Raw genomic sequence first — 13685 nt, 5'->3', positions numbered from 1 at the left:
AAAACATGTATGAAAATTGTTGCATCACATTAAAAAGCCGCAAATATAACCGCCAACTAAGCTAGGGGGGGGGGGGGGGGGGGGGGGTTGGTTCCATGTGACCATTATATGTATAAAGCATATCATGGTCTTTGAACACTCGACTCAATGGTAGGTGTGAAATGCTTGGCGGGCAGACCGATTTTATGTACTCGAGTTAATTATCGTCGTCAATGGACTAAATTAGGGTTATTGGTCCGATGATGTCAGGGGGTGAGTAAGTATCGAGTACTTGTGGTCTTAAATCAGCGGTATATTTAGTGACCAATCGACTCGACATCCAGCCGGTCATTCCCCTCGGAACAATAACAGGGCGTGGTCAGAGGTCAAGCGACAAGTGTGACGCAATTATGGGCATCGGACTATATATATAAAGGTATTTGATTAGGGGCTGTCTGCTGGATAACCGAACTACTCGGTAGTGAAGCGGACGTAAAACTATCAATCAATCAATCAGTTAATTAGGAAGGATATCGGACTCCGAACTCGGTAAGAATTTTAGATACTGTACTGCTTTCGGGTACATGTGAAGAATCTCGGATATCCATGTTGGTAAGAATTTTAAGAACTACTGTTTCGGAATTCGTGTGAAGAATCTTGGATGCCAAACTGGGTAAGAATTTTAATTATTGCACGCTGACAGTCGTCGTAAGAAACTGCCTTCATAGTGTTGGGATGATGCCGTTGCCGCCTGTCTAGTGATTGAGCCAGGCTTTTTTTTTTATCATTGAGCGATAATTAATCTTTTATTTCCTAGGATAACAAACTGTAGGCTTTCGCGACATCTGAAAAGTTTCCGAACTGTTGTATTTGTCACAAAGCATCCCTAAGTAAACTGCCCAAAGAATGTCCGGTGTTTATATAAGGAGTTCCTTTGTGTATTCCGTTGAATTAATAAAGAACGATGCTATCTATTGCGAGTCTGAAAGTACCCGACGTTACTCGTTGTAACTTGTGATTTTCATTCCAATAGTTGATTGATTTTGGTTAAATAGAGAGGTAATCGTTATATAGACGGGTGATTTCAACTTCAGTTAAGTACTTGTTCCGTTTAAGTAACATTGTAAGTTGAAGCAAATACAATTTATTGAACTGAAATTTGAATTTAAATATATAATGAGTATATTTAGTAACACATGTCTTCAATAAGCAATTTGAATGATAAAATTAAGACCCACTGCTTTCTCTGTCTCTCTCAACCGGGCCAACATGATATATTTATTTTAGTTCATTGCTGTAAAAACTTGCTGCATAGTTGCGGTAAATTTCAAGTTATATTGACGAAAAAAGCGATTTACTCGCGTAATACTTCACTTCTGTTTGATCATTATGTTCAGGGTTGATAATAAAATAATAAAACAGTCTCCGCTCCGGAGGTGAAAAACAAACATTGTATGTCAATTTCACGGAAAGTTACATTATGTCAATTTCAGAGAAACCGTCGTTTTCTTTCCAATGGAACGAGAAATCTACAAGCAATTCTCATACATTTTGAGGAAATGCGATTTCTAGTCGAACTAAACTGTCACTAGGCTGCAAATCTAAAAATAGCACAGATGACGATCTCAGGTTCAGGTAATACATACCGAGAGCTAGGATGTAGCAGTTATTTGTAGGTAAACTCGGTGGGACATCAAAGGCGAATGTACCTGCGGGTCAGATAGATACATAAGACATAGGTATACCTGTATACCTACTCACAGGTGTGTCATTCCTAGTATGAAGGGGACCAAGAAGGGAAATCTTGGCTTTATTTTTCCGAGAGCAAAAAAAGTTTTAAGACCGTATATCATTACACGTATCTGGATCTCGGCTGAAGGTAAGCGATATATGCAATGAGAAAACCCAGCTATTTGTTAATGTTTCGTATTAATGTGAGGACCTTATAGTAGAGTTGTGTAATGTATTCGGCATTTCATACAAGATAATGAGGCAATTTAGTTAATGTCTACCTTCAAAAGCTCTCGCTGTAGAACGCCTGTTTGAATATTTTATACATTTTAAGTTCAGTTTTGCACATATGTTAAATAGTATGTTCTGTAATTAGCTACGCTGAATTGTTAATTCTATTTGATCGCTTGTTGAGAAGTCTTTTAATTTTAATACACTGATCAAGGATTCAAGTGTGTTTCGTCCTAGAAATAAGATGATTATTTTTATTTTAATAATTTACAAGCGGTATTCTATAGGAATTATTGATCTCTAGACATAAATGCCCGTATGTGTATTCTATGAATAATCGTCCTTGTAAATTACACGTGTGACCTCTAAACGTTTAGTAATCTATTAACACCTGAAACGACACTCACACCTGGGAAACTTGTCCTCAGTTTTTAAACGTTTTTAAAGTCCCGTTTGTGAAATTTTATAATCAAACAAAATCGCTAATACAAAGTTTAATGAAGATGTAAATGATTAATGTGACAACACGCATTATAGCGAAGTAATTCAGTCAAAAATGATTGGTCATGATAATGTTTCATACTTTGCACAGATTATTGAAATAACAAAAGACTAGCTATGAAAGGTTCTAATTTTGACCTGAAGCAAAATGCGGAACGAAACAGTACAATTTTGCATTTACGTTAAAAAATACACCTTTCAACATAGCTACAAGTTGCGTTTTGCTTCGAATCAAATAGAAATCTTGGCCATAACAAATTCGATCCCTCAAAATTTAAGTTATAAACTCGTGTTTATTTGTGGAATTTTTATGCTTCACGGAGACTCGACATTCTGTTAAAGTATAACGACGTAATGTTTTTGTAGTCGGTGACATTTAAAATAAAAACATTCCTGATTTCTGTCTTAGTTACAATGGCAGTGTTGTGTTTAAAGCCGAAACAATGTTGCGTTTTTCTATTACGTCCTGGTGTAATATTATGCAAATTATAATTGTTATGTTACCTGACGTTATCTCTGCTCATCAAGTAGCACCTTGACGTTAAGTCCTGGACGCGTTCTGGACTGAAATGTGAACCTACTTCCTCAAGTGTGGTGTCCATTTACCATAAAATCGGCGTTGTGTGGATCTTCATTCAGTAAATAGCAGAATTATGGTCTTTTCAAACTAATAATGGGTGGGTGTAATAGTTATTTTTATTCAATATCCGGACGACAATTTATTTTTTGAATCAGCCGTGTTATAAATACCTCGGTTTCGAACAATGAGTATACATAATCACGTTTGCATTTCTAGACGTGATTGAGTGTCCACATCCGCTAGGAAGGAACCTTCCACCCCCTCCGGCATTGTTCTGAACCAGATAGTCAAGAGATTGCAAGCTTAACGTATTCAGATTACAAGACATTTTGATTTGCTGCATCTCATATTGAATCAGAAATCAATTACTAGAATGAAGTTTCTTCAAAGATAATTTAAAGTTGTTTGTTTTAAACTTGTCTTTTTTGTTAGAAAAAATGAATTTAAAATGCTTGGTTTTAGCGATGTCAAGCTGACTAAACTTAACATGCCGATACTGATCGATAATGCTAAGAATTTGTTATGAGTATATACAGTATTAGGACACCGGACTAACCGGTTTTAAAGTGACACGCATCGTTGCTCCGGTTTAAAGTCCTCCAAGGTATGTACACAGTAGTTTATCGTAAATCTTCACTTCAGTATTTACACAAGAAAGTGATAAAACGAATCCATTCATAAACTCAAGCCACACATCGGTGCTGCGCATGCGTTGTGACCATTCGAGTTGATGTCAAGTGTCGATATCCGTTCAAGAAAGACAACACAAGACCTACAATTGAAATTTTTAGATTTATTATATTAAATGCCCATAAATCATTTGCAAAAAAAAAAATGCTATGCGTGGTTTGACATTGAAACGTTTAGGTAGCTGTTTGAAACAGGTACTGGTAATCGTGAAATGAGAAAAATGGCCCCCTTCCATTTCTCTTTACACTAAGGACAGCTAGCTCAGAGTTATATTCTTGAGAGAGCAAGAAACGTTTCTTACTTCCATAGATCACCGATGATGAAGCTATATTTGCACGCAACACGAAAGAAATACTACAAAATACCCCCACCCATCTCGACATCTTGCATTTTTTCGCTGAATCAGCAGAACCAGTCCCGGTCGTTAAATGCTGTTTTCTCTCGTTGTGGAGGAGTCTCGGTTTGTCGTTGTCCCTGTCGGCACGATATATTCCGTCGTACAAGTCTTCAGATCGATAACGTTATTATGTAAAGCGGCATAATATGTGCCCCTGTCTCAATCATTCGTCATTGCTACTGATATGGAGGTCTCCGGTTCCATGCCTTGTCTAAGACCTGTGTTTGGGTGTGCTGTGATGGGTTCGGGACTTCCTTTCCTTTTTCTCGATCCCTGCATTTTGCGCACTATACGTGGTGCTGTGATCGGGTGCCCGTTCCATTCTATGGTTCGTGTTTTAGTTTGCTGTATGTATATGGTAAAATATGATGGTGTGAAGTTCCTGATCTTAATTTGAGGTATGCGTAGTTAATTATACTATAGTATTCGTCATCCATCATTGAACACTTGTTTACCCGGGACGTCTTTCTTTGGAGTGCACGTGAGAGCCATTTATTAAATAACTGCACTTTCTTAAGGGTACAAGTCACAAAGACGCAAAATATTTAATGAATCGGAGACGTATCGGTTTGCTGCGTTCGAGAAATATGAGAACTTATGTTTTCTTGTCTTGTGTACTTTCAGGTAGCACAACGAACTATAGCGTGAACCAATGGCGAAGCGGAGTTGTGATGTGATGCTTCAAGATGGCGCCACCGTCGTTTTCCTGAAGATGATGTCGCCACTAACGATGGCTCCTTTAGAAGATACCAACCTAGCTTAGGTTAACTCAATAGAAAGCGCGAAGCAGCTCCCGGTTGTTTAAAAGGCTCTTTCGTTCTGCATTTAGAAAAAATCAAGTTGTCCTTAAATAATTTATAACAAATATCAACTTTCATTTGTGCAATTCAATAATCACCAAAAATCACGTTTGCCGTTGGACACCAAATACTAGCGGTAAATTCAATGTCAACCGATTTTCAGTTTGAGATAAGCTTGATACTTTCAACAACCGGTATATAGCTGTCGGCAATTCATTTTGTTTTGAGTTGACGTAAGTAAGTCAGCATCGAGGAGCAGATGACGTTGATAATTCTAAGCAACAAAGACCATGACAGACGTTGCCAAGCAACACACAACTGACGTTGGCAAACAGGGACATACCATTGACGTTGCTCAGCGAGGTATTTTGACATTACTTAACAAAGTGATATCGTTGACGTTACTTAGCAACAGACGTTGACGTTGCTAGGCATCGGAAACATTATTGACATTAAAAAGCAGTAGGGATATAATGACGTTTTAACTAACTGCGAGGCAAGTGCAAAGATATCCCCCCTTATCGACACCAACTAGTAAGGGTTACCAAGTCTTCGTAATATGTCAAGTGGGTAATGTTTACACAGAACAGTCATGCAGAATTAACTGGGGCCAGATGACTTTCCAATATTGTTTCGACAGCTCTATTCTCATTTGCTTTACGTACCAAAAAGGGTATTTAGAATGAATTTAGTGCAATTATTTTTTTGATTTGACAGGAGTAATCGGAACATTTTGACGGAACGACATGCTGATATAAAAATAAACCTAATTAGCGACAAAATTTAGGATTGCATGCATTGACATTTTAACTTTTGACCTTTCACAACCTTTATCAGTTCTTCGTCCAATCCAATATTGTGTGCATGTTGTGCGTTTGTGATGTATAACTGCGCCGTGTTTGAGTGAGTGTGGAATAGGTATGCATATGGAAGTACGTGTTTGAGAGATTGTTTATAAGTGTGTGTGCGCGTGCGGGTAGGTGTGCGCGTGAGAATGGTGAAGGTCGAGAGAAGTCTGCATGGGCATGGTGTCATACATGTTTTTATTTTCAGCGCACATCCAATACTTTCCCTTGTTTTATCCATTTTAATGCACACGTTAATTCCTTGTTTCGTGTCATACTTCATTTTCCTATTTCAGCTCTCATTTTCGTCCGTTTAAAGTTTCTAAACGCAAATCCCAATATTTTCCCTAGTCTTCACCGTGTGCCTTCCACTGACTAAATTGCCAACTAAAAGATCGATGTTGGCTTATGTTTGCATTTCTAAAATCTACAATAATCGATGTTGCCTCGCTCCGAAAACTGAATGCCTTAAATATATAAAAGGATATTCTACAAATTTGTAAAGCCCCAAAAGAAACGAAACGAAATTATTGCAGAGTTCAATCATTTTAGAATTTCCCCGACAAAAAGATCCTTCACAGGGGAGACAATCATGGAGAGGCGAGATGTTGCGCGTGTTCAAACCATCACGGGATTTCAGCTTTCCAGACAGAAGATTAACATTCCAGGGGAGACAACTGAGGAGAAAGTACCCACGCTTCCTTATCACTTGTTCGTCACAGTCTGATTATAAAGCACTGGACGGAGAACTGATAAGGGCTTGTGGGTAAAAAGTCAGCCATCTTGATTTTGAAATCGAAATTGCGAGGTTTTCAGCTATCGCTACAAGAACCGGACCCTGATTACAACATGCGATTCTCTCCTGCAAAGAAAGAAGAAAAGGAACGTAACGCATATCAATCTACAACACTTTAATTATTTTACTCACACCTGCTGCTAGGACTGAAGAACGGGGTTTTAATCGGTCGATTAACATCAGAAAGAGATCATATCGCCGAATGTGTCGAAAAAGTTTGTGATCCTGTATCGAGCATAATGTAAACTGTTATTTAGTAAAAACTTGAACAAAACTTTGTTTAAAAAAGACATTTGAACGCATTTTATTTCTCTCATTGGGGTTTTAAGCATACATTTATTTACGAATAAAATGCTAAGAAATGCTTCCAATGTTGAGAACGATGCAATAAAACCTAAAACCTGGGGGGAAATGACATGTATGATTGTACATGTATACATTATGAAAAGAAATCATCCTGGATATTTGAAATATTTCCTAAAAAGTTATTTGTAATAATTACTCTATTAAAACTGATTCCAAGGGATTTTGAGCACACCACATATTTTCTACACGATATCTAACCGCATATGATTTAAACATTGTTCGTGTACACTATATTATAACGTGATAAAGTGTTTGTGTAACTATAACGTGATCAAGTGTTCGTGTACACAATAGATAAGGTGTTCGTCTACACTATATTATAACGTGATCAAGTGTTTGTGTACACAATATATAACGTGATGAGGTGTTCGTGTACACAATATAACGTGATAAGGTGTTCGTGTAACTATAACGTGATCAAGTGTTCGTGTACACAATATATAACGTGGTAAGGTGTTCGTGTACACAATAAATCACGTGATAAGGTGTTCGTGTACACTATATTATAACGTGGTAAGGTGTTCGTGTACACATTATATAACGTGGTAAGGTGTTCGTGTACACAATATATAACGTGGTATGTTATGGTTGTAAACGTGTTGGCTAATCTTGCCCGACACGGACGGCACGAGTTTCACTATCCACAGTTCATCACTTCCCGCTTAACTATCTTGGCATTGCCATATATTTGAATCGGTATATTCAGGCTAAACTTTTATGCATAATGACTTAACAGAGCGACACGGACATGTATCCATTGTCAAGATTATTTATTCTTGTTTTTTTTTTTTTATTATGATTTACGGTCATACAAACAAATGGTATTGACGTTAGATAGTAAACTCACCAAGAAAATCATTTTGTACTTGATTGAACGTAGACTTGTTCAAAGTAATCGGTACACGTTTCAAACTTTTATTGCAAGTATGTGATTTTCTAAGAAGTTGTAAAAAACACATGTGTTTATTTTATTGTTACAATGCTGGACCAATCGGAGAGCTGCTTTGCATATCAATATGGACGACGCCCGGATGTAACCTACCCATGATAAATCGGTAACAATAAAAACTGTTCTGTGTATTTTAAGAAATAATAAAACTATTTTATCAGTGCTGTGTTTATACTTGTCTTGTGGAATATGTAACCAGTCATGTTTCCCGCAGTATTGCAGCTGATTTATTATAGTTTTGTTACCCATGCATCAAACATGATTCCTTCCAAAACATTGAATATGTAGTATGAATTTATTTTCAGCCACGGATAAAAAAAATGTCAACGGATTACTTTATAAAAAATATATAGCACTCTAATCGATGAAAAACATATCTTGTTGTATTTATATTTTTAACTTGCATTATATTTCCAAAAGGGATATTTCCATGCCCGATAACGCTTACACCGCGAATAAATGTGGGAGGAAACCGGAGTACCCGGAGAAAACCCAAGGATTTGGGCGGGTGATCCCATACCTTGACTGATGTGTTGGCCTTTTATACCTACCTGATGAATCATACGATAGTGATGCAGCTAGTTTTCGGGCCACTTAATACAAAATCCTGTATTTCGCACTGTGATAGTTGAGGATCGCTGTCTCGCTACACTCTGGTTTGTATACGCCCATCGGGACGTATTATGGTCTGGGAAGCGTCCGTCCACACTTTAAGATAAATTGTTTAAATATAAGTGCAGCGTAATTGTCCACATTTAAGGGGTTTATATCAACTTCGTGTAAAATGCCACCCCAATGATGATGTTTACGAGAAGGGAGAAAAGCTCTCAATGTCGGAAAAATCCTTGCATCAAAAACCACGTTTCTAGTTGATGTGCTTGGTACCTTTGGAAAGATGGATACATTCTCTTTTCTCTTTTTGCACGTAAAATCGCAGAAATGATCTCGAGTTTTTTCCTCCACAAAAAACACGCCATTTCCGAGTTTCAAAGTTTTTCTTTGTCATAGAGACACTTTCTGCATATTCGTGAGGTGACGTCAGCCACTTGCCGAACCATGTCGGTGTTGATCGGTTTGCTATTTAAGGGAAACATGGCTGCGTTTCCAGTAAATCACACCAAGAGTTTCGGCACGAGGCTGACGTCAACCTCGTGAATATGCAAAATGTGGCTCTATGACTGCGAATAACTTTGAAACTAAGAAAAGGCGTTTCACATGTTCATATCACCACATTGACCGCAACAGAACTCTGTGATTAATAAATGGTTGCGGACGTTTAAGAGAGTATTGAAAACATTGAAACTGAATATAACAAAAGTGCCGAATAAATGGAACTCTTTGCTCAAATTAGGTACATTTAGAATGTATAACATCCGCAATTACAACGTACAAAGGTCAAATTTCATTTCAGTTCCCACCACACAGTTACAGTTCCAACCACACGGTTACAGTTCCCACCACACGGTCACAGTTCCCACCACACACCACACAGTTCCCACCACACACCACACAGTTCCCACCACACAGTTCCCACCACACGGTTCCCACAATCCACCACACAGTTCCCACCACACGGTTACAGTTCCCACCACAGTTCCCACCACACGGTTACAGTTCCCACCACAGTTCCCCCCACACGGTTACAGTTCACACCACACAGTTCACACCACACGGTTACAGTTCACACCACACGGTCACAGTTCACACCACACTGTTACAGTCCACACCACACAGTTCACACCACACAGTTCCCACCACACGGTTACAGTTCCCACCACACGGTTACAGTTCCAACCACAGAGACACGGTTACAGTCCACACCCCCCTGTCCCAGTCCACACCACCCAGTTCACACCACACGGTCGCAGTTCACACCACCCTGTTACAGTCCACACAACACAGTTCACACCACGCGGTTACAGTTCCCGCCACACACCACACACCTCCCACCACACGGTAACAGTTCCCACCACACACCACCCAGTTCACACCACACGGTCGCAGTTCACACCACACGATTACAGTTCACACCACACCGTTCACACCAAACAGTTCACACCACACAGTCCCCACCACACACCACCCAGTTCACACCCCACAGTTCCCACCATCCACCACACAGTTCCCACCACACATCTACCACCACACAGTTCACACCACACTGTTCACACCACACACCACACAGTTCCCATCACACGGTTACAGTTGCCACCACACAGTTCACACCACACGGTCACAGTTTCCGACACACGGTTACAGTTCACACCACACGGTTATAGTTCCCACCACACAGTTCCCACCACACACCACACAGTTCCCACCACACGGTTACAGTTCACACCACACACCACACAGTTCCCACCACACGGTTACAGTTCCCACCACACAGTTCCCACCACACACCACACAGTTCCCACCACACAGTTCACACCACACAGTTCACACCACACAGTTCACACCACACGGTTACAGTTCCCACAACACGGTTACAGTTCCCACCACACGGTTACAGTTCCCACCACCCGGTTACAGTTCCCACCACACGGTTACAGTTCACACCACACACCACCCAGTTCCCACCACACGGTTACAGTTCACACCACACACCACCCAGTTCCCACCACACGGTTACAGTTCACACCACACACCACCCAGTTCCCACCACACGGTTACAGTTCCCACCACCCGGTTACAGTTCCCACCACACAGTTCCCACCACACCCCACACAGTTCCCACCACACACCACACAGTTCCCGCCACACAGTTCCCACCACACAGTTCACACCACACAGTTCACACCACACGGATACAGTTCCCACCACACGGTTACAGTTCCCACCACAGTTCCCACCACACGGATACAGTTCCCACCACACGGTTACAGTTCCCATCACACGGTTATAGTTCCCCCCACACGGTTACAGTTCCCACCACACAGTTCCCACCACACGGTTCACACCACACAGTTCCCACCATCCACCACACAGTTCCCACCACACATCTACCACCACACATTTCACACCACACTGTTCACACCACACACCACACAGTTCCCATCACACGGTTACAGTTCACACCACACGGTTACAGTTCCCCCCACACGGTTACAGTTCCCACCACAGTTCCCCCCACACGGTTACAGTTCACACCACACAGTTCCCACCACACGGTTACAGTTCCACCACACGGTTACAGTCCCCACCACAGTTCCCACCACACGGTTACAGTCCCCACCACAGTTCCCACCACACGGTTACAGTCCCCACCACAGTTCCCACCACACGGTTACAGTTCACACCACACGGTTACAGTTCCCCCCACACGGTTACAGTTCCCACCACACAGTTCCCACCACACAGTTCCCACCACACGGTTCACACCACACAGTTCCCACCATCCACCACACAGTTCCCACCACACATCTACCACCACACATTTCACACCACACTGTTCACACCACACACCACACAGTTCCCATCACACGGTTACAGTTGCCACCACACGGTTACAGTTCCCACCACACGGTTACAGTTCCCACCACACACCACACAGTTCCCGCCACACAGTTCCCACCACACAGTTCACACCACACAGTTCCCACCACACGGTTACAGTTCCACCACACGGTTACAGTTCCCACCACAGTTCCCACCACACGGTTACAGTTCACACCACACGGTTACAGTTCACACCACACAGTTCCCACCACACGGTTACAGTTCCCATCACACGGTTATAGTTCCCCCCACACGGTTACAGTTCCCACCACACAGTTCCCACCACACAGCTCCCACCACACGGTTCACACCACACAGTTCCCACCATCCCCCACACAGTTCACACCACACGGTTACAGTTCCCACCACACAGTTCCCACCACACAGTTCCCACCACACGGTTCACACCACACAGTTCCCACCATCCACCACACAGTTCACACCACACGGTTACAGTTCCCACCACACAGTTCCCACCACACACAACACAGTTCCCACCACACACCACACAGTTCCCACCACCCACCACACAGTTCCCACCACACACCACACAGTTCCCACCACACACCACACAGTTCCCACCACACGGTAACAGTTCCCACCACACACCACACAGTTCCCACCACACAGTTTCCACCACACGGTTACAGTTCCCACCACACAGTTCCCACCACACACGACACAGTTCCCACCACACAGTTTCCACCACACGGTTACAGTTCCCACCACACAGTTATAGTTCCCACCACTATAATCGAGTCGGTGTAAGTAGTATACCTAATCTATACACACACATCCCTCTGCTTTTCTAAAGTTGGATATAACTGTAGCACAGTTGGGCCAGACCACTTCCGCTGACAAGGTGTTGTAATCCAACTCTATGTTGGGTTTTTTACACCCCTTCACCTTTATCATTTTTGCATAAAAGTCCTGCAAAATATGGTTTTCTTTTCAGAAATTATTTCTTTAAGTTATAATCTGCCTGGAAAGATCTGGCTGGCAGCAGTACGGTTTGGTTTGGTTTAATTTTGCTTAACGTCCTATTTACAGCTAAGGTCATTTAAGGACGTGCCTCCGTGTGTGTAGTGTATGCGTGCTTGCGTGTGTGTATGTAGAAGACAGGGTATGTTGGTGTGCTTGCCTCCATGTGATTGCGCGGATCTGATGCCGACTTTATAGTGCTATCTCACTGAAATACCACGCCGAAGGCACCCAGCACAGCATTCTGCCCGGTCACATTATACTGACAACGGTTGAACCAGTTGTTGCCATTCCCCTAAATGCTGAACGTTAAGCAGGGAATTACAACTACCATTTTTAAGGACTTTGGTATGTCCCGGTCTGGGGACAGAACCTATTGCCTTCCTCACTTGGGCGTGCGCTCAACATTAAAGCCAAAAGTGAGGTTCTGCCAAGCAAGGCGCTAGGAAATCAAAAGTAGTTAGAAGTAAAAAGAAAGATAAAGATCCAAAAATACTGCAATCGGTGCAGCGGATTTATTTTCGTCGCTTTTTTGTTACCACACATTTCAGTAGACCCACCTCCGTGTGACGTCACGGTCTGCAACACGGATGTCTTGCCGCACCTCTCTCTAAAATTACTATGCAAACTTGATATTTTTTGTGTTCGTTGAGTCAGCTTTACTGTTCGTTGAGTCAGCTTTACTGTTCGTATGATGTCAAAAATTCCAATATTGTACATAATTTGTACAAATCACGATGTATTAATTCCATTTACATATTTTTTAATTGCCCAGGAAATTTTCACAAATGATAATTTTTACAATACATTTTATAAAACTTTTTAGATATTACAAAATATATAAATTGATATGTGTGCCCTCTCTGTCTTCATGATGCTTTATGAATATTTTTGATGAATAAATTGATTTTTCATCTGAAATGCAAGGCACATTTATCTAGGCTCATGCACGGTAATTCTGCCTACAGGTAGTTGTGTTATATAGAATACGCGTAGTCGGGTAACTTGTTTTCTATCGTAATATTATTATCAAGGATTTAATGGAGTACAGTATCTTTATTGCCATCAGAATACCTCCAAAGTACATAAATTGCATCAAACATGTACTTGAATACCGCTAAAATGCCAATTATTTATTAAATGTATTCTCAAAAGGTGAATTTCGGCACCAGGATACAGATAACCTTTACCTGTTATTAACATGGGCCAAGGTTTTGTTCTAGGCAGTGTATCCATACGTCCTGTGCACAGGGACCTGATGCTCTGTTACAGCTATATTTGGATTCAATCGAAGGTGTCATCATCATCATTGGGGTGGCATTTTAACCGAAAGTCGATCTA

The 13685-nt window shown here is 41.3% G+C and overlaps 1 protein-coding gene across 1 annotated transcript; it reads left to right on the top strand.

The window, feature by feature from the left end:
- Positions 1–9227: 9227 nt before the first annotated feature.
- On the top strand, positions 9228–12131 carry LOC110445401 (mucin-6-like). The gene has a single exon (XM_021489994.1). The coding sequence runs from the start codon at positions 9228–9230 to the stop codon at positions 12129–12131; it is 2904 nt and encodes a 967-aa protein (XP_021345669.1).
- Positions 12132–13685: the final 1554 nt, after the last annotated feature.

Source organism: Mizuhopecten yessoensis, unplaced genomic scaffold (genome assembly GCF_002113885.1).
Source record: "Mizuhopecten yessoensis strain PY_sf001 unplaced genomic scaffold, ASM211388v2 scaffold2275, whole genome shotgun sequence".
NCBI classification, from domain to species: domain Eukaryota; kingdom Metazoa; phylum Mollusca; class Bivalvia; order Pectinida; family Pectinidae; genus Mizuhopecten; species Mizuhopecten yessoensis.
The sequence above is the reverse complement of the archived record's forward strand: the minus strand, read 5'-3'. Positions and strand labels throughout refer to the sequence as shown.